The sequence below is a fragment of the Panthera pardus genome, unplaced genomic scaffold, assembly GCF_024362965.1.
Source record: "Panthera pardus isolate Hobbes unplaced genomic scaffold, ASM2436296v1 HiC_scaffold_11, whole genome shotgun sequence".
NCBI lineage: Eukaryota > Metazoa > Chordata > Mammalia > Carnivora > Felidae > Panthera > Panthera pardus.
This window is the reverse complement of record NW_026526666.1, coordinates 71,268,672-71,293,340: the sequence shown is the minus strand read 5'-3', so window position 1 is coordinate 71,293,340 and position 24,669 is coordinate 71,268,672. Positions and strand designations below refer to the sequence as shown.

Here is a 24,669-nt window from a genome sequence, read left to right as displayed (position 1 = left end):
GAGAAGCTCTTTTTTATCCCCTAACTGAATTAACCATACAACCCACTGCTCCCTCCCTGTCAAAAGTATGTCCATCTTATGCTCACATGGATATAAAAGGAGTAATACTCTTCTTAGCACTTTATTATTGCTTTTCCTAAAGACTTGTGGCATTTTGCTGTACATCAGAATTGTGCATTTCTCATATATTCCCAAATAAATTGAAATTTTTTAAGAGTAGGTGTTCATTTTTTGTACCTTATAGTTCCTGGCTCATTATAGCACTGAGTTAATATTTATAGAATAAACAAATGCATGTCTCATTGGCCATCTAGATTTAAGCTCCAGGTGGGTAAATAATATATCCTACACTTCTTTTGTATCCCTAAAGTGGCAAAGCAAAACAAACATACTCCTTATCCTTAAATACTTGTTAATAAGAGCCATTTTTTTAGTGCTTCCTACATGCCAAAGTCTAAGCACTTTTTGTACATATCCTCACTAGAACATACTCTCCTTGAGGGCATAAACTGTTTTGTTTGTGGGCATATTTGCAACATGTAGAACAGTACCTGGCACACAGTAGGTGCTCAGTGCTTATCTGGTGAGTAAATTCCAATGAACCCTCATAACAAGTCTAGAAGGTAGTATTATTATCCTAATTTTAAAATGAAAAAACTAAAGCTTATACAGGTAAGTAATGTAACAGATGGGAAGTATATTAGCTAGGATTTGTATTTGGTTTCTCTTCAAAGGCTGTTGTTCACTATGACACTGAACTTTGGCCTCCAGCCTCATCTAGAGGCTGTGACCCACTAGCTGGTTTCAGGACCTTGAATGGAAAGCTGGATGGTGTGTCTAAAGATAGTCAAATCTTTCTTGGCCTATTTCACTATACAGAATATAGGACTAGTCAGAATAATGCATTTTCCCCATAGTGAGGATAAAAGAGTTCTCACCAATACACTGATTCTCAAATGTTAATACACAGAATAATCACCTGGGTTTGTGTTCAAAATGCAGATTATAGAGTCTCACCTCCAATGATTCTAGTTTTCAGTAGCTCTATACAGACAGAACTGAGATTAAATGAGATGCACTTTGTATAAACCAAAGACTGGGCATCTGAGTACCTTGTTGCCAAGAACAGGGATGAGGGAAGAACAGAAACAGTGCTCCAAAAAACAAGCATAGATGGTTTGAATACCAATTCTGACCCTTGGGTGGTTCAATTAGGATATGAAAAAGTAGGAGCAGAACCTAGTCTCCCAAAGGAGATGGTCTAAACTGGTTGGAAGTGTGGAGTGACATCCCCTCTAAAAATTCAAAGAGGTATAGAGAAAACTGGGGAATCTTCTGGGCCCAGGTGGTAGTAGTGGCAGCAGCAGCTCTGGAAGAAATAAGGCAAAGCTTATAAATACGTAGTGTACAGAGACGCTTCTGGGAAGATGGTGGCGTAGGAGGACGCTGGACTCACCGCATCCTGCTGATCACTTAGATTCCACCCACACCTGCCTAAATAACCCAGAAAACCACCAGAACACTAGCAGAATGGATTCTCCAGAGCCAAGCATAGATGAGAGGCCCATGGAAGAGGGTAGGAAGGGCGGAGAGGCGGTGCGCGCTACATGGATTGGCGGGAGGGAGGGGGGCGGGGGGAGGGGCAGCCCACTGGCAAAGCAGAGCCCCCAAGTCTGGCTTACAAAAGCGGAGGGGCCAGACGGAGGGTGTTCTGACAGCAAGCGGGACTTAACATCTAGAAGGTTATAAGTGAACAGCTCTGCTCGGAGAGCAGGAGGGCCGGAGGACAACGGGAGGGAGAGTTGTTGAGCCCCAGACGACAGAGCGCAGCTTGGCGGGGAACAAAGGCGCTTGCCAGCGGCATCTCCCTTGCCCATCACCCAGCCAAAATCCCAAAGGGAACCAGTTCCTGTCAGGGAACTTGCTTGCACCGCGCAAATACCCAACGCTGTGCTTCTGCGGATCCATCTCTCTGGCAGGTCTGACTCCCTACCGGTGCTGCAGGGCCCCTCTCGAAGCAGATCTCCGAAGGAAAAGTGAACTGAGCCAGACCCTCCCGCCCCTGTGCACCTTGCCGATCCACCCCAGCTAATACGCCAGGTCCCCAGCACCACAAGCCTGGCAGTGTGCAAGCAGCCCAGACAGGCCACGCCACCCCACAGTGAATCCCGCCCCTAGGAGAGGGGAAGAGAAGGTACACACCAGTCTGACTGTGGCCCCAGCAGTGGGCTGGGGGCAGACATCAGGTCTGACTGTGGCCCTGCCCACCAACGCAAGTTATTCAAGACAGCACAGGGGAAGTGCCCTAGAGTTCCACACCACTCCAGGGACCATACAAAATGACAAAACAGAAGAATTCCCCTGAAAAAAACCTCCAGGAAATAACAACAGTTAACGAACTGATCGAAAAAGATTTAAACAATATAACAGAAAGTGAATTTAGAATAATATTCATAAAATTAATCGCTGGGCTTGAAAACAGCATACAGGACAGCAGAGAATCTATTGCTACAGAGATCAAGGGACTAAGGAACAGCCAGGAGGAGCTAAAAAATGCTATAAAATAGCTGCAAAATAAAATGGAGACAACCACAGCTCGGACTGAAGAGGCAGAGAAGAGAATAGGTGAACTGGAAGATAAAATTATGGAAAAAGAAGAAGCTGAAAAGAAGAGAGATAAAAAAATCCAGGAGTATGAGGGGAAAATTAGAGAACTAAGTGATGCACTAAAGAGAAATAATCTACGCATAATTGGTATTCCAGAGGAGGAAGAAGAGGGAAAGGTGCTGAAGGTGTACTTGAAGAAATAATAGCTGAGAACTTCCCTGATCTGGGGAAGGAAAAAGGCACTGAAATCCAAGAGGCACAGAGAACTCCCTTCAGACGTAACTTGAATCGATCTTCTGCACGACATATCATAGTGAAACTGGCAAAATACAAGGATAAAGAGAAAATTCTGAAAGCAGCTAGGGATAAACGTGCTCTAACATATAAAGGGAGACCATTTAGATTCGTGACGGATCTCTCTACCGAAACTTGGCAGGCCAGAAAGGAATGGCAGGAAATCTTCAATGTGATGAACAGAAAAAAATATGCAGCCGAGAATTCTCTATCCAGCAAATCTGTCATTTAGAATAGAAAGAGAGATAAAGGTCTTCCCAAACAAACAAAAACTGAAGAATTCATCACCACTAAACCAGCCCTACAGGAGACCCTAAGGGGGATCCTGTGAGACAAAGTACCAGAGACATTGCTACAAGCATGAAACCTACAGACATCACAATGACTCTAAACTCATATCTTTCTATAATAGCACTGAATGTAAATGGACTAAATGCACCAACCAAAAGACATAGGGTATCAGAATGGATAAAAAAACAAGACCCATCTATTTGCTGTCTACAAGAGACTCATTTTAGACCTGAGGACACTTTCAGATTGAAAGTGAGGGGATGGAGAACTATTTACCATGCTACTGGAAGTCAAAAGAAAGCTGGAGTAGCCATACTTATCTCAGACAAACCAGACTTTAAATTAAAGGCTGTAACAAGAGATGAAGAAGGGCATTATATAATAATTACAGGGTTTATCCATCAAGAAGAACTAACAATTATAAATGTCTATGCGCCTAATACGGGAGCCCCCAAATATATAAAACAATTACTCACAAACATAAGCAACCTTATTGACAAGAATGTGGTAATTGCAGGGGACTTTAACAGCCCACTCACAACAATGGATAGATAATCTAGATACATGGTCAATAAAGAAACAAGGGCCCTGAATGATACATTGGATTAGATGGACTTGACAGATATATTTAGAACTCTCCATCCCAAAGCAACAGAATATACTTTCTTCTCGAGTGCACATGGAACATTCTCCAAGATAGATCACATACTGGGTCACAAAACAGCCCTTCATAACTATACAAGAATTCAGATCATACCACGCATACTTTCAGACCACAATGCTATGAAGCTTGAAATTAACCACAGGAAAAAGTCTGGAAAACCTCCAAAAGCAAGGAGGTTAAAGAACACCCTACTAAAGAATGAATGGGTCAACCAGGCAACTAGAGAAAAAATTAAAAAATATATGGAAACAAATGAAAATACAAGAATCCAAATGCTTTGGGATGCAGCAAAGGCAGTCCTGAGAGGAAAATACATTGCAATCCAGGCCTATCTCAAGAAACAAGAAAAATCCCAAATACAAAATATAACAGCACACCTAAAGGAAATAGGAGAAAAACAGCAAAGACACCCCAAACCCAGCAGAAGAAGAGAAATAATAAAGATCAGAGCAGAAATAAACAATATAGAATCTAAAAAAACTGTAGAGCAGATCAATGAAACCAAGAGTTGGTTTTTTGAAAAAAAATAAACAAAATTGATAAACCTCTAGCCAGGCTTCTCAAAAAGAAAAGGGAGATGACTCAAATAGATAAAATCATGAATGAAAATGGAATCATTACAACCAATTCCTCAGAAATACAAGCAATTATCAGGGAATACTATGAAAAATTATATGCCAACAAACTGGACAACCTGGAAGAAATGGACAAATTCCTAAACACCCACACACTTCTCAAACTCAAACAGGAAGAAATAGAAAACTTGAACAGACCCATAACCAGCGAAGAAATTGAATCAGTTATCAAAAATCTCCCAACAAATAAGAGTCCAGGACCAGATGGCTTCCCAGGGGAATTCTACCAGATGTTTAAAGCAGAGATAATACCTATCCTTCTCAAGCTGTTCCAAAAAATAGAAAGGGAAGGAAAACTTCCAGACTCATTCTATGAAGCCAGCATTACTTTGATTCCTAAACCAGACAGAGACCCAGTAAAAAAAGAGAACTACAGGCCAATATCCCTGATGAATATCGATGCAAAAATTCTCAATAAGATACTAGCAAATCGAATTCAACAGGTTATAAAAAGAATTATTCACCATGATCAAGTGGGATTCATTCCTGGGATGCAGGGCTGGTTCAACATTCGCAAATCGATCAACATGATACATCACATTAATAAAAGAAAAGATAAGAACCATATGATCCTGTCAATAGATGCAGAAAAAGCATTTGACAAAATTCAGAATCCTTTCTTAATAAAAACCCTCAAGAAAGTCGGGATAGAAGGAACATACTTAAACATCATAAAAGCCATTTATGAAAAGCCCACAGCTAACATCATCCTCAATGGGGGAAAACTGAGAGCTTTTTCCCTGAGATCAGGAACACGACAGGGATGTCCACTCTCACTGCTATTGTTTCACATAGTGTTGGAAGTGCTAGCATCAGCAATCAGACAACAAAAGGAAATCACAGGCATCAAAATTGGCAAAGATGAAGTCAAGCTTTCACTTTTTGCAGATGACATGATATTATACATGGAAAATCTGATAGACTCCACCAAAAGTCTGCTAGAACTGATACATGAATTCAGCAAAGTTACAGGATACAAAATCAATGTACAGAAATCAGTTGCATTCTTACACACTAATAATGAAGCAACAGAAAGACAAATAAAGAAACTGATCCCATTCACAATTGCATCAAGAAGCATAAAATACCTAGGGATAAATCTAACCAAAGATGTGCAAGATCTGTATGCTGAAAACTATAGAAAGCTTATGAAGGAAATTGAAGAAGATATAAAGAAATGGAAAGACATTCCCTGCTCATGGATTGGAAGAATAAATATTGTCAAAATGTCAATACTCCCCAAAGCTATCTACACATTCAATGCAATCCCAATCAAAATTGTACCAGCATTCTTCTCAGAGCTAGAACAAGCAATCCTAAAATTCATATGGAACCACAAAAGACCCCGAATAGCCAAAGTTATTTTGAAGAAGACCATAGCAGGAGGCATCACAATCCCAGACTTTAGCCTCTACTACAAAGCTGTAATCATCAAGACAGCATGGTATTGGCACAAAAACAGACACATAGACCAATGGAATAGAATAGAAACCCCAGAACTAGACCCACAAAAGTATGGCCAACTAATCTTTGACAAAGCAGGAAAGAATATCCAATGGAAAAAAGACAGTCTCTATAACAAATGGTGCTGGGAGAACTGGACAGCAACATGCAGAAGGATGAAACTAGATCACTTTCTCACACCATTCACAAAAATTAACTCAAAATGGATAACGGATCTGAATGTGAGACAGGAAACCATCAAAACCCTAGAGGAGAAAGCAGGAAAAGACCTCTCTGACCTCAGCCGTAGCAATTTCTTACTTGACACATCATCAAAGGCAAGGGAATTAAAAGCAAAAATGAACTATTGGGACTTCATGAAAATAAAAAGCTTCTGCACAGCAAAGGAAACAACCAACAAAACTAAAGGCAACCAACGGAATGGGAAAAGATATTTGCAAATGACATATCGGACAAAGGGCTAGTATCCAAAATCTATAAAGAGCTCACCAAACTCCACACCCAAAAAACAAATAACCCAGTGAAGAAATGGGCAGAAAACATGAATAGACACTTCTCTAAAGAAGACATCCGGATGGCCAATAGGCACATGAAAAGATGTTCAACGTCGCTCCTTATCAGGGAAATACAAATCAAAACCACACTCAGATATCACCTCACGCCAGTCAGAGTGGCCAAAATGAACAAATGAGGAGACTATAGATGCTGGAGAGGATGTGGAGAAACGGGAACCCTCTTGCACTGTTGGTGGGAATGCAAACTGTTGCAGCCACTCTGGAAAACAGTGTGGAGGTTCCTCAAAAAATTAAAAATAGACCTACCCTATGACGCAGCAATAGCACTGCTAGGAATTTACCCAAGGGATACAGGAGTATTGATGCATAGGTCCACTTGTACCCCATTGTTTATAGCAGCATTCTCAACAATAGCCAAATTGTGGAAAAAGCCTAAATGTCCATAACTGATGAATGGATAAAGAAATTGTAGTTTATATACACAATGGAGTACTACGTGGCAGTGAGAAAGAATGAAATATGGCTCTTTGTAGCAATGTGGATGGAACTGGAGAGTGTTATGCTAAGTGAAGTAAGCCATACAGAGAAAGACAGATACCATATGTTTTCACTCTTATGTGGATCCTGAGAAACTTAACAGAAACCCATGGGGGAGGGGAAGGAAAAAAAAAAAGAGGTTAGAGTGGGAGAGAGAGCCAAAGCATAAGAGACTTAAAAACTGAGAACAAACTGAGGGTTGATGGCAGGTGGGAGGGAGGGAAGGGTGGGTGATGGGTATTTGGGAGGGCACCTTTTGGGATGAGCACTGGGTATTGTATGGAAACCAATTTGACAATAAATTTCGTATATTGAAAAAAAAAGAAAACATGAAAAAAACCTGAGAACAAACAGCGTTGATGGGGGGTGGGAGGGAGGGGAGGGTGATGGGCATTGAAGAGGGCATCTTTTGGGATGAGCACTGGGTGTTGTATGGAAACTAATTTGACAATAAATTTCATATATTAAAAATAAATAAATACATAAATATTTTTAAAATTTTAAAAAGGAAAACAAGTACATTGGAAATTATAAAAATAATATAAAGGTAAGGTATTATCATTCTTGTAATAAGATAATAATGTATTAAACTTGCAAACCCAGATATTAAAATATTCTACTGTCAAAAAAATAAAATAAAATAAAATAAAATAAAATAAAATAAAATAACCCCTTAAAAAAATACGTAGTGTACAGACTATACAGAACTGCTGGGATAGGACTAGGATAACGCAAAGCCTTGAGAGTTACTATCAGTAAAATTTCAACTAGAACTTCAGAAGGGTTTGTTTATTTGATAGGAAATAAAGGAAGATAAACTATGTAAATGTTTGCTGATCTACAAGGAACCCAGGAGATGAGAAGCAGAGCTGCCAAAATGGGTGGCTGCAGCAAAAAAGGGAGTGAGTCAATATTTGAGGCATCTAGGTAAAACTACTACAAGGAGTTGGTGTGACTGTTGAAGGAATGAAAGTCATCTGGGAAAGCATGAATCGGCAAAAGGCCCTAAGGAGGATTTTCCAAGACATTTTCATTTACTCAATCAATATTAAATGAGAGCCTACTATGTGCCAGGATCTGTGCCAAATACTGGATATATGGTGATAAACAAAGTAGATATATAGTGCCTATGCCTGTGGATTTGATAGACTGGTTGGGGAAAGGGACATTAAACAAATAATTACACATGTACATATTTGTGTGAGAAGAAAGACAGGTTAAAGAAGTTTTCCCTGAGAAAGTGACATTTAAGTGAACACCTGAGGAAATGAATTAGGAGTTGCCTAACAAAGAGTGGAGGAAATACTGTATTTTTTGCTCAAAAAAGCATAAAGTCATAAATTATTGTGATAATCATGTACATTTATACTGAGAGAGGATAGGAAGAGTATTCCAAGAAGAGGGAAAATCACATGAAAATCCAAGCAAAAGCCAGACCAGGCAAGGTTTTGTAGGCCATATGAAATGTAGACTTTATCCATGACAAAATCTATAGTTATAGAAAAGTTACTTTGTGTGGAGAATGGAATAGAAGGGAACAATAGTGAATATGGAAAGATAAGTTTGAATACTATGGTAGCAATCAAGATGGGAGATTATAGGAGTTTTGACTTAGGGTTATGGCAATATCAATAGAGAGAAGTGGAAAAGGATGAAATATACTTTGGAGGTAAAATTAACAGGTCTTGCTGTTATGGACTGCACAAGGATTATAAGTAAAAAGTATTAGAGATGACTAGAAGATTTCTATCATAATCCACTGGCTAGATGGTGGTGCTATTTGGTATCTGAGTAAGTTTGGGGAGGAAGATAAACTCACGTTTGGATATGTTGATTTGGGGATGTCTCCATTGTATGGAGACATGTATAGTCAGTTGGATATAGGAGAAGTGATCTGTGAGCCATAGTACATAGATGACATTTAAAGTCAAGGATGTAGCTGAGATTGCCTATAGAGATCATGTAGAATAAGAATAGGAGAAAACTTGGGGCACCTGGGTGGCTCAGTCAGGTTGGGTGTCCAACTTTGTCTCAGGTCATTATCTCATGGTTCGTGGGTTCGAGCCCCATGTCGGGCTCTGTGCTGACAGCTTGGAGCCTGGGGGCCTGCTTCGGATTCTGTGTCTCCCTCTCTCTCTGCCCCTCCCCTGCTAGCACTCTGTCTCTCTCTCTCTCAAAAAGTTAATAAACATTAAAAAATATTAAAAATATATATAAAAAGAAGAGGAGAAAACTTAAGATTAATCTGTATGAAATGTCAAAATTAAGGGTCAGAGAATACAGGAGGGTAGAGCATGTAGGAATGCGTGAACAAGAACACAGATAGTCTTAATTAGATAAACTAGGCCTGGAGTTCATAAGCAGCCTCTCCAGCTGTCTCTCACTAACTTCTAGGCAAAATCTTTTTTAAAAATCCTTTGGTTAAAAAAACAAGATAAAAATGTCTCTACATATGTTCATATTTGTCTTGAGTACGAAACTAATTGACCTCAATAGTGGTAAAGTAAACCCAGTCAGTGTAAATGTTATAGTGTAAAATTTTCCACAGGACTGTACGAGAAATGGTAACAAATGAAGATAAAATAGAAAGGATGTCTTTTATAAATAATTATGAAACAAACCATCATGTGGATTAAGGCTCCAAGTTAGCACTTAGGCTTCAACAATGAGACCTGTCCTGAGGGAACTATTAAGTCTGTGGAACCAATTTTTCTTTCATTCTTAAACATCCTTTTTAAAATTATAAAAATAATACATGCTTTTATATAAAATATACTATTCATAAAGAAAATAAAATACACCTATAATGCCACCAGCCATAGATTACTATTATTAATATTATGGTGTATTTCCTTCCAGTCTTTTTGTCCTATACACATATGTGTGTGTGTAGACATGTGCATATACACACACTTTTTAAATTAAATTAATATTTTATTTTTTTAAATGTTTACTTTTGAGAGAGAAAGAGTGTGAGCACGGGAAGGGCAGAGAGAAAGGGGGACAGAGGATCCAAAGTGGCTCTGTTTTGACAGCAGTGAGCCCAATGTGGGGTTCAAACTCACAAACTGTGAGATCATGACGTGAACTGAAGTTGGACACTCAACCAACCGAGCCATTCAGGTGCTCCGGACTAAATCAGTATGTTATTTTATTAAAAAATTTTTAATGCTTATTATTTTTGAGAGAGAGAGAGAGAGAGAGAGAGAGAGAGAGAGAAAGTGGGGGAGGGGCAGAGAGGGAGGGAGACAGAATCTGAAGCAGGCTCCAGGCTCTGAGCTGTCAGCACACAGCCTGATGTGAGACTCAAACTCGTGAACCATGAGATCATGACCTGAGCTGAAGTCAGACGCTTAACTGACCGAGTCCCCCAGGTGCCCCTTAAATTAGTATTTTAAAATAAAAATATAAATTATTAAAAGTGTACAAATCTTAAGCAAACAGCTTGTTGAATTATTACATAGCCATTATAACAGTGTAACTATCATTGAAGTCAAGAAATAGAATACTAACAGCATTCTAAAAGCCCCCTCACAAACATTATCTCCTTTCTTCTTCCCCCAAATTAACCACTATCCTAACTTCTAAACAGGGACTTGTTTTTGAACTTTATAAAAGTAGAATCATACAAGAGTTATTCTTTTGTGTCTGGCTTCTTTCATTCAACATCATGTTTGTAAGATTCCCCCATACTTTGGGGCACAGCAATAGTGCTTAATTTATTTTCACTGATGTACAATATTCCATTATGTGAATGTATCAATTTATTTAGTCATTCTGTTGATGGACATTCAGATTGTTTCTATTTTAGGCTGTTACAAATTATGCTACTCATTTCCATTGAGTAGACATCTAGAAGAGTTTCTGGGTCACGGCATATACATATGCTCAACTTTAGTTAGATGATGCTAAACAGTTCACAAAGTGACTGCAACAATTTATACCTGCAATATATTAGTTCCTACCTACAATAGTTCCAGCTGCTCAGTATCTTCACCAATAGCTGCTAATGACAGTTTTTAAAAAAAAATTTTTTTTAGCGTTTATTTATTTTTGAGACAGAGAGAGACAGAGCATGAACTGGGTAGGGTCAGAGAGAGAGGGAGACACAGAATCTGAAACAGGCTCCAGGCTCCGAGCGGAGCAGCACAGAGCCCGACGCGGGGCTCGAACTCACAGACCGCGAGATCGTGACCTGAGCCGAAGTCGGACGCTTAACCGACTGAGCCACCCAGGCACCCCTGCTAATGACAGTTTTAAAACTTTAGCTGTTCTGGTGGATAGGTAATGGTATCTCACTGTGGTTTTAATTTGCATTTCCATGATTATTAATTAAAGTAACTTTTAATATGTTTATTAAATATCTGGATATCCTTTTTGTCTAGTGCCTTTCTGTGTCTCTTGTCAATTTTACTATTTGTAAGAGTTTTTCTTATTATTAATGTTTATTTTTGAGAGAGAGAGAGAGAGAGAGAGCAAGCAGGGAGGGGCAGAGAGAGAGGGAAATGGAGGATTTGAAGCAGGCTCTGCACTGACAGCAGAGAGCCTGATGCAGGGCTTGATCTCACCAACCATGAGATGGTGACCTGAGCTGAAATCAGGAGTTGGACACTTACCTGGCTAAGCCACCCAGGTGCCCTGGGGTTCTTTATGTAATTAGGATATAAGCTCTTTGTCAGTTATATATACTATAAATACCTTCTCCTATTACCTACCTTTTTAGTCTTTGAGTGGTACCTTTTGATAAAAAGAAGTTTAAAATTTTAATGTAGCCCAATTTTTAAATCTTTTCCTACTTAAGAAAAATTTTCCTACTCCAAGCACATGAAGATATTTTCTCATGTTATCTTCTATATACTTTATTGTTTTACCCTTCACATTTATATCTCCCATCTATCTGCAATTGATTTTTCTGTATGGCATGAGATATGAATTGAGGTTTTTTTTCCCCCACATGAATATATCTAACTGATCCAGCTCCATTTGTTGAAAAGACTCTTCTTTTTCCACTGCTGAGCATTTTTTTAATGTTTATTTATTTATATTGAGAGAGAGAGCATGAGTGAGGAAGAGGCAGAGAGAGAGAGAGAGAAAATCCCAAGCAGGCTCCACACTCAGCACGGAACCTGAGGTGGGGTTCAATCTCACAACTGAGATCATGCATGACCTGAGCTGAAATCAAGAGCTGGATGCTTAACCAACTGAGCCACCCAGGTGCCCCTCCACTGCTGAGCATATAGTTAAATCCTTTACTTTGGAAACTCACATGCTTTTGTTCTAGAAAATTTACTTATTTCATTGATGAATTCCTTACCTCTGTTTTCCATTTTTGGAAACCCTATTATTCAAACAATGGAATTTCTAGGACTTGTTTTCTTACTTTTTGACAATTTTTTTTCTCCTGTTTTTCATCTTTTTGTCTTTTTGCTCTACTCTGTGGGAGCTTTCCTTACCTTTATTTTCCATCACTTAGTTTTAGAAGATTTTGCCATTATATTTGTAATTTCATTAGTTCTTTCTGTTGTGTGAACTCATTTCTACAGTATCCAGTTCTTATTTCATGGTTGCAATATCTTCTTTTACTCCAATGATAATATTATTAATACTTTTTCAAAGTTTTCTTCTCTCTGTATAGTTTCTATTTCCCCTAAATTGTCTTTCTACCTTTGTTAGCTTTGGTCTGTATCTTCCATGATATTCAACATTGTTGACTATTCACTTCTTGAAACTCAGTTCTATGCTGACTTTGATAATTACTAGCTTTTTCTCATTTCTCATTCTACTTTGCTAATTTCTTTTTTTTTTTAATATATGAAATTTATTGTCAAATTGGTTTCCATACAACACCCAGTGCTCATCCCAAAAGGTGCCCTCCTCAATACCCATCACCCACCCTCCCCTCCCTCCCACGCCCCATCAACCCTCAGTTTGTTCTCAGTTTTTAACAGTCTCTTATGCTTTGGCTCTCTCCCACTCTAACCTCTTTTTTTTTTTTCTACTTTGCTAATTTCTATACTGACTCCTGCTTGCATCACCTGTATATGCATGGCTGTATTCATTTAATAAACCCTTATTATTTCCCAGGTACCATGCTAGGTGACAGAGACTCAGAAATTAATAAAACATGGTTCCTAACCCTGCTCCTCAAGTCACCTTACTTTTCTCAATGTATCAAATCTCTCTTCATGGACAAGCAGCAACTGAAGCCCTGACCAAGATGCTGTATGCCAGAGAATTTTACGGTATGGAGTTACCAAATCAAATCACAGAGCATAGAGCAGTGGTAGATGTAGAAAGACAGTCTACCAAAGGGGACAAGGCAAAGTCTAGGTAAAACCACACATAGGGGCTTAAGAAAAAAAAAAGGTTTTAAGGAGGTGAGGAGCACAGCAATGCCTGGATCCATTCTTGGGATTAAAAGCAGGCAGCTAGCAGTTTTAGAAATCTTATTCCTGCTTTTTAATTTTGTTTTGGTGAGGAGCAGAGTTTGGGAAAGAGGAGAGGGAAGATGTTCTAAGTGTTTCAAGATTTATCAGGGAAGAGAAACAAGACTCCAAATATCCCTATGCTAATCACTCCAAAATTGTGAGTTTTGCCCACAGTTCTAGATCCATATATCCAACTGCCCAACAGAAATCTTTTCCTATAAGAGTGAAAACATATGGTATCTTATGTGGATCCTGAGAAACTTAACAGAAGTCCATGGGGAGGGGAAGAAAAAAAAAGGTTAGAGAGGGAGAGAGCCAAAGCATAAGAGACTCTTAAAAAACTGAGAACAAACTTAGGGTTGATGGGGGGTGGGAGGGAGGGGAGAGTGGGTGATGGGTATTGAGGAGGGCACCTTTTGGGATGAGCACTGGGTGTTGTATGGAAACCAATTTGACAATAAATTTCATATTAAAAAAATCTTTTCCTAAATGTTCTACAAGTATCTCAAACTTATATTGAATTCATTTTCCTCCTTTTCTTTTAAGTTTATTTATTTTGAGAGAGAGAGGGAAAGAGAGAGAGAGAGAAAGCATGAACAGGGGAGGGGCAGAGAGAGAGAATCCCAAGCAGGGCTCTGATAGCACAGAGCCTAATGCAGGGCTCAGCTGGTTGGATGCTTAACAGACTGAGCCACCCACACACCCCAAATTCATCTTCCTCCTAAATTCACCCCTCCTCTTATGTTCCCTCAGTGAATGACAACATTATCATCAAGTCCATCAACATCATCCTAGCTAGACATTCTGGAATTCAGTTTTGTCTAATCTTTCTTTTCTTCCTCTTCTTCACCCTCCTCACTCATCCTATACAGCAGATATTGAATCCAGTCCATGTTACCTCTAAGATATCTCCATTCTCTGTCCCCTTTTTCATTATCATTGCCAATATCAACATTGGTTAGTAGAAATAGATTAGGAAAGGCCTTGTGGAATACTAGGGAAGCTGGGAGTAGAAAGCTAGTATTAGTATGGAATAGACACAGGTACAGAAGTAGTAGTTCCTGGGGAAGGTTGAGGATCACACTCAAGTTCAGTGTGGCAACCTAAACCTAACTTCAGAAAATAAGATGGGTGGTGTAACAAAAGATAAAAATTGCTTTAGCACAGTGGTAAAGAGGGAAGAGGATGGTTTTGGTGACAGCAGTGGTATGAACAAGACAGGTGCTATAAGGTCCTCAACCAAGATGGTCACATGAAGAAAAGGCAAGAGAGCTTGGAAATAGGCAAAAATTCTGAGAAAGAGTCAATGGGAATAAAGCATGAAAACAGGGGACAACCTAGTCATAGGGGTACAGAGCAGTATTTCTCTTTGGTGCTACAGACCTTGGGATGAGGCAGAACTCAGGTTTCTAAGAGCTCTAGAGTTAAGGAGGCCAGAGAAGTAGAACAGCCTTACTATGTGGGATGAGAGATATTTGAAGCTACTCTTTAAGAGTATCACTTAGAGAGGGCTCAGTTATTATATATATACCACAGCTTTCTGTATAAAGCAATAGAAGATTATTTCTGCTAGTTAGCAAGAGTTCCTGGAAGCCTGTCGGTCTGACTACCCTTGTTTCTGAGGAGTGGTGAGGTTGTGTATAGGACTTGATTAGTTCTATTGAACAACTGGGAGAGGCAGAACCTTTGGCACATGGATTACAATATCATACAGACCATCCACCTGGTCTCATTGCCTCTTTTACATTAGTGCCAAAATTATCTGCTAAAAATAGATAGTATAGAGAAGCATAAAAACCTTGAGTTTTGAAGTCAAGTGTGTATGGGTTATAATTTCCTTATTTAAAAAATGGAAGTAGTTAAAACACCTATTTCACAGAGTAGTTTTGAAAGCTAAATGAATCAACATATGTGGAGTCCTTTGTATCATACCTGGAACATAGGATCTAACAAACAAAACGCCTTCTCAAAATTCTTCAGTGATTTCCTGTGATAAAGTCTTTACAACCTGGCTTTATTACAAAAACAACTATTTGTTTCAAACTTAGCTGTCTTTTCTTTCTTCCCCCACACCCCTTTTCTTCCTTTTAGAGAGAGATGGAGAGAGCATGCAAGCATGGGAGATGGGCAGAGGGAGAGAAAGAGAATACCAAGCAGGCTCCATACCCAGCACAGAGCCTGACACGGGGCTTGATCCCACAACTCAGGGATCATTACCTGAGCTAATATCAAGAGTGGGACGCTCAATCAACTGAGCCACGCAGGTGCCCCAAACGTATCTGTCTTTTCTACTAGATTATAAGCTACCTGAAGGCAGGAATCATGTCTGTTTTATGCTCTCAACAATCAGCACTATTGCTTGCACAGAGCAGGTTCTCAATATATACTTGTTGAATGAGTAAGTGAGCACAATACTAAAAGATGCTCTTTAGAATGACCCTGATGCTATGTAGGATCCTAAAATGTTAAGAGAATTCTTATATATATCTAATTTCACTGAATGACACAAATTATTTTTTGCTTTCTCTCACTCCTGAATATTCCAGGCTCCTGGGGCAGGTATTATACGGACAAACAAAGTCCAAAAAACTAGATCACTACATAACTCTAACATTCTCTGTCCTTTTTTTGCAAAGAGTTTTATAAGACAGACAACTGGACTGCTTCAAAAAACTAAGAGTTGAATAGTTGATTTGATGGAATGAACTGATTTCAGGTTAAGTGATCACAATTGCAAAAATATTAACAAAAAATCCCAACCTCTAAACACGCAATAAAGCAACAAAGTAGATTTTTAGCAACAAAAATGTTGTATAATTACCATTCACTTGGTTGATTTCTGAGTTGGAGGATAGAATCTCATCTGCCAGTTTCTGCGCAGTAGGAAGAACTTCAGTGTGGTGTGCCGTGATTAAATATTGAATAAACTTCTGTAGCTGGTCCCTATTCATCTGGAAAAGGGTTTCTGAGATAGGAAGACGCAATTTGACTTGCTCTGGTTTACGGATCCTGTAGAGTGAGAGTGCCACCACATGAGCACAGTAGAATATATCTTTGTTCCCACAGCCACATGTCACTGAGGTGATTTTGCATCTGTCAAAACTGATTGCAACTTTGTAAGTCACTGCTGGTTCAGAAGTGGTAGCTGGCTCAGTTACTGTACCACTGAGATGGAAGCCTAAGGAAACAAAGAAAGTGCGTTTAGAGATTCTGCAATAAGAAACTTGGAAGATTTTCATTTTGCATTTCAATTAATCGATTCAGAAACTTTTTGCTAAGTTATCTCCTGTATATGTGGTAGGCTCTGCCATAGCACAAAGGTCAATGAAACTCAGGTACAGCTCTAAAGGAACACAATATCTAGAAAAAGAATCCTTACCCTGGAGTCCACAAACCTCGTGAACTAATAATATGAAAACTTGTTGTGTATACATGTACATTTGCTAGGGGGGCAGGGATAGTTCATAGCTTTCATCATAGTCTAAAAAGGTTAACAAGGAACCCCAAATAAGTTAAAAACCTCTAAGGTACACTGTAAACTCTTTGGGAGAAAAGACAAGGCTATAAATGAAATAAGTACAATCTAGATTAAGGCAAGTGCCATAAATCCAAGAGAAACCAAAGGAATGCCACAAGAAAGGACAGGAGAAAGAACAAAGAGAATACTGACATTTCTTCCTTAAAACATACAATTCCAAAATGGTGGCCATGTGGGATACCAAAAAGGTAAGAAACCTCATAAAATATGGAAAGCACAGCTTGGTGCAGTGAGACTATGCAGTGTTACACCTCGACTTACTAGCACATAGCACTAATAATTTTGTAATGTAGGGAGAATAATTCAGTCATTTAAACCAATTAATGAGATCTTAAGTGTCAGACTGCTAGGCCTCGGGATATTAACAAAAAAAGGAGAAAGGATATCAAATATTTGTAAAGCACCTATCACATAGCACAACTGTATCTGGTGTTTTTAATAATTTATCACAACATTATGAGGTTGCTATTATTTTCCTTATTTTATTTTTTATTTTATTTAAGTTTACTTATTTTGAGAGAGAGAGAGAGTGCACACACGAGTGGGTGAGGGGCAGAGAGAGGGAGAGAGAGAGAATCCTAAGCAGGCTCCACACTCAGCATAGAGCCCAAGACAAAGCTCTGTCCCACGAACTATAAGATCAGGATCCGAGCCGAAATCAAGTGTCAGATGCTTAACCGACTGAGCTACCCAGACTCCCCTATTTTTCTTATTTTTAAAGTTGTGTAAACTGGGGCTCAGAAAGGTTAAGTAATTTGCTTAAAACCTCTCAGGTAGTAAATGACAGACCTGAGTTTTGGAACCAGGTCTGAATGACTCCAAAGTTCATTTTCTTTCATTTATATTACACTACCTCTAAAAGATGCCATGACAAAGTCCTTATCCTCAAAAATCAGACAAATAAATAAATAAATGATTACAATATGATGTGTCAAATGGTATATCAGGGACAGGAGACTTTCCTGTCCTTGGAGACTTTCCTGCTTAACTGCACTGCACACTGTGAACAGGGAAGCAATTTTATATAAACTTTTATCTGTTGGAGAATAGTTGACAAATAATAAAGATGTATATATAAGTTTCAGAGCTACCACTGTGACCCAGCAGAATTTAAAAATGCAGACAGAAAACTTTCCAAAGTTCAAGTTTCAGATAATCATGGTTAATTAAAATAAGACCCAAATTTAAAAACATACAATCTGGAAAAATTAACACTACTAAAAGGCACATTTATGTTCAATCCAAAGAAAGGTGCACACTACTAAAAAAGTTAAGATTAATTTCCAGAGCAAGAAAAATATCCAAGACTTATTTGCTAAAACTTTATTAGCTTCCAGGTATATTTTTAAAACTTCACAGAAATTTTTTCTCAGCTAAACTTAGCTTCAGATTTAAAAATATTTATTGTCATATTTTAAAGGCAAAGTAAACAAGTTACATCCAAATATGATTAAGTGTGGATAAAGACTGCCTTCACTTTATATTATTTATTTTTATATAGTGATTCACAATTCCATATATCACCTAGTTGCCCTGCCCGTCACAAGTGAACACATTAATCCTCATCACATATTTACTCATCCTCCACCCCCCACTCCTCTGGTAACCAAGTTTGTTCTCCACAATTGAAAGTCTGTTTCTTGATTTGTCTCTCTCTATCTCTCTTTGACCCTCCTTTGCCCTTTTGTTTCATTTCTTAAATTTCACATTTGAGTGAAATCATATGGTATTTGTGTTTCTCTGACTCATTTCATTTAGCATTATACTCTTTAGCTCTATCCATGTCATTGCAAATGGTAAGATTTCATTCTTTTTTATGGCTGAATAATATTCTTTTGTATGTATAACACAACTTCTTTATCCATTCATCTATTGACAAACACTTGGGCTGCTTTCATATCTTGGCTATTGTAAGAAATGCTGCTTTAACATAGGGGTGCATGTATCCCTTTGAATTAGTGTTTATGTATTCTTTGAGTAAATGCCCACTAGTGAGATTACTGGATCATAGGGTAGTTGTATTTTTAACCCTTTAAGAAACCTCCATACTGTTTTCCACAGTGGCTGCACCAGTTTGCATTCCCACCAACAGCATACAATGTTGCTCTTTTTCCACATCGTCACCAACATCCCTTGTTTCTTGTTTTTGATTTTAGCCATTCTGACAGGTGTGAAGGGATATTTCATTGTAGTTTTGATTTGCATTTCTCTGATGATGAGTGATGTGGAGCATCTTTTCATGTGTCTGTTTGCCATCTGTCCTCTTTGGAGAAATGTCTGTTTATGTCTTCTGCCCATTTTTAAATTGGATTATTACCTTTTTGGGTGTTGAGTTTTATATGTTCTTTATATATTTTGGCTGCTAACCCTTTATTGGATATATCATTTGCAAATATCTTTTCCCATTGCATAGGTTGTTTTTTGTTTTATTGTTTCCTTTGCTTCGCAAAAGCTTTTTAATGTTTTTTAATGTTTATTTTTGAGAGAGAGAGAGAGAGAGAGTGAGCAGGGGAGGGGCAGAGAGAGAGGGAGACAGAATCTGAAGCAGGCTCCAGGCTCTGACCTTTCAGCACAGAGCCCAATGCAGGTTCAAACTCATGAACCGTGAGATCATGACCTGAGCTGAAGCCGGACACTTAACCAACTGAACCACCCAGGCACCCCAAAAGCTTTTTATTTTAATGTAGTCCCAATAGTCTATTTTTTATTTTGTTTCCCTTGCCTCAGGCAACATATCTAGAAAAGTATTGCTACTACCAATGTCAAAGAGATTACAACCTGTGTTCTCTTCAAGGATTTTTATGGTTTCAGGTCTCCCATTTGGTCCTTAACCCATTTTTATTTTATTTTTGTGTATGGTGTAAGAAAGTGGTCTAGTTTCATTCTTTTGCATGCTGCTGTCTGCTTTTCCCAACACCATTTGTTGAAGAGACTCTTTCCCACTGGATATTCTTTTCTGCTTTGTTGAAGATTAACTGATCATATACTTGTGGGTTTATTTCTGGGTTTTCTATTCTGTTCCATTAATCTATGCATCTGTTTGAAAGTTCCAGTACCACACTGTTCTGATTACTGCAGCTTTGTAGTAGAATTTGAAGTCTGGAATTGTGATGCCTCCAGCTTCTTTTTCAAGGTTGCTTTGGCTATGGGGGTCTTCTGCGGTTCCACAGAAATTTTAGAATTTTTTGCTCTAGTTCTGTGAAAAGTGCTATTGGTATTTTGATGGGATTACATTAAATGTATAGACTGCTTTGGGCAATACAGACATTTTAACAAAATTTGTTCTTCCAATCCATGAGCATGACTGTCTTTCCACTTCTTTGTGTCATTTTCAGTTTCTTTTATCAGTGTTTTCTCGTTTTCAGAGTACAGGTCTCTCACCTCTTTGGTCAGGTCTATTCCTAGGTACCTTATTATTTTTGTGCAATTGTAAATGGGATTGTTTTCTTAATTTCTCTTTCTCCTCCTTCATTATTGGTGTATAGAAATGAAACAGATTTCTGTACACTGATTTTGTATCCTGCAACTCTTCTGAATTCCTTTATTAGTTCCAGTAGTGTTTTTTTTTTTTTTTCCTTTTTTGGTGGAGTCTTTCAGGTATCCTATGTAGAGTATCATGTCATCTACAAACAGTGGAAGTTTTACTTCTTCCTTACTGATTTGGGTGCATTTTATTCTTTTTGTTTTCTGATTGCTATGGCTAGGACTTCCAGTACGATGTTGAATAAAAATGGTGAGAGTGGACGTCCTTGTCCTGTTCCTGACCTTAGGGAAAAAGCTCTAAGTTTTTCACCATTAAAGATGATGTTAGCTGTGGGTTTTTCATATATGGCCTTTATTATGTTGCGGTATATACCCTGTAAACATACATTGTTGAAGGTTTTAACCATGAATGGATGTTGTACTTTGCTAAATACTTTTTCTACATCTACTGAAATGATCACGTGGTACATATCCTTTTCCTTGTTGATGTGATGCATCATGTTGATTGACTTGTGAATACTGAACCAACCTTGCAACCCACTAGATGTGATGAATGATTTAAAAAAATTTTTTTAACGTTTTTATTTATTATTTTTGAGAGAGAGAGAGACAGAGCATGAGCAGGGGAAGGGCAGAGAGAGAGAGGGAGACACAGAATCCAAAGCAGGCTCCAGGCTCTGAGCTGTCAGCATAGAGCCCAATGCAGGGCTCGAACTCACTGACTGTGAGATCATGACCTGAGCGGAAGTCGGAAGGAAGCCCAACTGACTGAGCCACCCAGGAGCCCTGATGAATGATTTTTTAAATGCATTGTTGGATTCGGTTTGCTAGTATTTTGATGAGGGTTTTTGCATCTATGTTCATCAGACATATTGCCCTGTAGTTCTCTTTTCTAGTGATGTCTTTATCTGGTTTTTGTACCAGGATAATGCTGGCCTCATAGGATAAATTTGGAAGTTTTTCCTTCCTTTTCTGTTTTTTGGAATAGTTTGAGAATAGGTTTTAACTCTTTAAATACTTGGTAGAATTCACCCGTGAAGCCATCTGATCCTGGACTTTTGTCTGTTGGGAGTTTTTTGATTACTGATTCGAATTCTTTGCAGGTAATTATCTGCTGAAATTTTCTATTTCTTCCTGGTTCAGTTTTGTTGTATGTTTCTGGAATTCGTCCATTTCTTCTAGGTTGTCTGATTTCTGGCATGTGGTTTTTCATAATATTCTCTTAATAATTTTATTTCTGTGGTATTTGTTGTTATTTCTCCTCTCTCATTTGTGCTTTTATTTATTTGGGTCCTTTCTCTGTTTTCTTGTTAAGTGTGGCTAGGTTTATCAGTTTTATTGCTTTTTTCCAAGAACTAGCTCCTCATTTCATTGATCTGTTGTATTTTTTTTTTTTAGTTTCAGTATCATTTATTTGTGGTCTAATCTTTATAAATTTTTTTTTCAACGTTTTTTATTTATTTTTGGGACAGAGAGAGACAGAGCATGAACGGGGGAGGGGCAGAGAGAGAGGGAGACACAGAATCGGAAACAGGCTCCAGGCTCCGAGCCATCAGCCCAGAGCCTGACGCGGGGCTCGAACTCACGGACCGGACCGCGAGATCGTGACCTGGCTGAAGTCGGACGCTCAACCGACTGCGCCACCCAGGCCCCTAATCTTTATAAATTTTAAATGTTTTATTTTTTTGTTTTGGGGGGGGGGAGGAGCAGAAAGAGAGGGATAGAGGATCCAAAGCAGGCCCTGCACTGAAAGTAGCAAGCCTGATACAGGGCTCAAATTCATGAGCTGTGAGATCATGCCCTGAGCCAAAGACAGATGGCTCAACCAACTGAGCCACCCAGGTGCCCCAATTTCTGCTCTAATCTTTATTATTTCCTTTCTTTGGCTGGTTTTAGTTTTTGTTGGTGTTCTTTTTCTAGCTCCTTTAGGTGTAGGTTAAATTGTTTACTTGAAATTCCTCTTGCTTCTTGAGGAAGGCCTGTATTGCTATAAACTTCCTTCTTAGAACTGCTTTTGCTCTGTCTCAACAGTTTTAAACTGTTCTGTATTCATTTTCATTTGCTTCCATGTGCTTTTTAATTTCTTCTTTTATTTCCTGGTTGATCCATCCATTGTTAGTAGCATGGTATTTAATCCCTATGCATTTGTGATCTTTCCAAATTTTTTCTTGTGGTTGACTTCTAGTTTCATAGCATTGTGGTCAGAAAATATGCATGGTATAACTTTGATCTTTTTGAATTTGTTGAGGCTTGTCTTGTGGCTTAATATGTGATCTATTCTAGAGAATGTTCCATGTGCACTTGAAAAGAATGTGTATTCTGCTGTTTTAGGATGGAATGTTCTGAATATATCAGTTAAATCCATCTGTTTCACTATGTCATTCAAAGACATTGTTTCCTAGGTGATTTTCTGTTTAGATGATCTGTCCATTGATGTAAGTGGGGTGTTAAAGTCCTCTAGTGCTATTGTATTATTATTGATTAGTTCCTCTGTGTTTGTTATTACCTGTTTTATGTATTTGAGTGCTTCCATATTGGGTCCATAAATATTTACAATTGTTATATCTTCTTGTTGGATTGTCCCCCTTATTATTATATAGTGTCCTTCTTTGCCTCTTGTTACAGTCTTTGCTTTAAAGTCTATTTCGTCCGATGTAAGTACTGCCACTCTGGCTTGCTTTTGACATCTATTTGGATGATAGATGTTTCTCTTTCTCTATTCCCTCACTTTCAATCTCCAGGCGTCTTTTGGTCTAAAATTAGTCTTTGTAGGCAGTGTATAGATGAGTCTTGTTTTTTTTTTGTTTTATTTAAAAAAATTTTTTTTAATGTTTATTTATTATTGAGAGACAGAGAGAGACAGAGCATGAGCAGGGGAGGGGCAGAGACAGGAGGAGACACAGAATCCAAAGCAGGCTCCAGGCTCTGAGCTGTCAGCACAGAGCCTGACACGGGGCTCAAACTCACAAACTGCGAGATCATGACCTAAGCCGAAGTTGGACGCTCAACTGACTGAGCCACCCAGGTGCCCCAAGATGAGTCTTGTTTTTATATCCATTTTGTCACCCCATGTCTTTGATTGGAGTGTTTAGGCCATTTACATTCAAAACAATTATTGATACATACGTATTTATTGGCATTTTATTAGTTTCCAAAAAAATTTTTTTCATGTTTATTTTTGAGAGAGAGAGAGAAAGAGAGTGAGAGTGAGCATGAGCAGGGAAGGGGCAGAGAGAGAGGAAGACATAGAATTTGAAGCAGGCTCCAGACTCTGAGCTGTCAGCACAGAGCCCGACATGGGGCCCAAACTCACAAACTGTGAGATCATGACCTGAGCCGATGTTGGCCACTTAACTGACTGAGCCACCCAGGCGCCCCAATTTATTATTTTTGTTTCTGAAGATTTTCTCTGATCCTTTGTTGTCTTTCTCTCTTTCATGGGTTGCTCATTTTCTTTAGCGATTTGAATTCTCTTTATTCTTTGCATATTTAATAGTGGTTTTTGATATATGGTACCATTAGGTTTGTATATAACTCTTCTGCATATAACAGTCTATATTATATTGATGGTCATTTAAGTTTGAATCCATTTTTTACTCCTCTCCTCCCATGTTTTAGGGAGATGGTGTCATATTTTACAACTTTTTCTTCTGTGAGTTCCTTGACTGTTTTATACAGAAATATTCATTTTTAGTGCTTTTTTGTTTTCTACCTTCACACTGTCATTTGTGGTCTTTCCTTTCCACTCAAAGAGTCCCCTTTAATATTTCTTGCAGAGGGACGCCTGGGTGGCTCAGCAGTTAAGTGTCCAACTCTTGGTTTCGGGTCAAGTCATGATCTCAAGGTTCGTGGGTTCATGTCCTGCATTAGGCTCTGTGCTGACGGTGCAGAGCCTGCTTGGGATACTCTCCCTCCCTCTCTCTCTGCCCCTCCCTCACTTGCTCTCTTTGTCTCTCTCTCAAAAATAAATAAACTTAAATTTTTTTTCCTTTAAAAATATTTCTTTCAGGGCTGGTTTAGCGGTTATGAACTCCTTTAGTTTTTGTCAAGGAAACTATATATCTCTCTCTATTCTGAATGATACCCTTGCTATATAGACTATTCTTGGCTGCAGGTTTTTCCCATTCAGCACTTTGAATATATCATGCCACTGCTTTCTGGCTTGGAAATTTTCTGCTGAAAAGTCCACAGATAGTTTTGTGGGGTTTCCTTT

At 38.6% G+C, this 24,669-nt stretch overlaps 1 protein-coding gene across 1 annotated transcript in view; it reads right to left on the bottom strand.

The window, feature by feature from the left end:
• ZSWIM5 (zinc finger SWIM-type containing 5) overlaps positions 1 to 24,669 on the bottom strand; it is a 248,859-nt gene that overhangs the window by 54,246 nt on the left and 169,944 nt on the right. Inside the window, exon 2 of the mRNA XM_053896054.1 lies at positions 16,257 to 16,613. Coding sequence (XP_053752029.1) covers positions 16,257 to 16,613 — 357 coding nt within the window. The remainder of the gene's footprint in view (positions 1 to 16,256; positions 16,614 to 24,669) is intronic.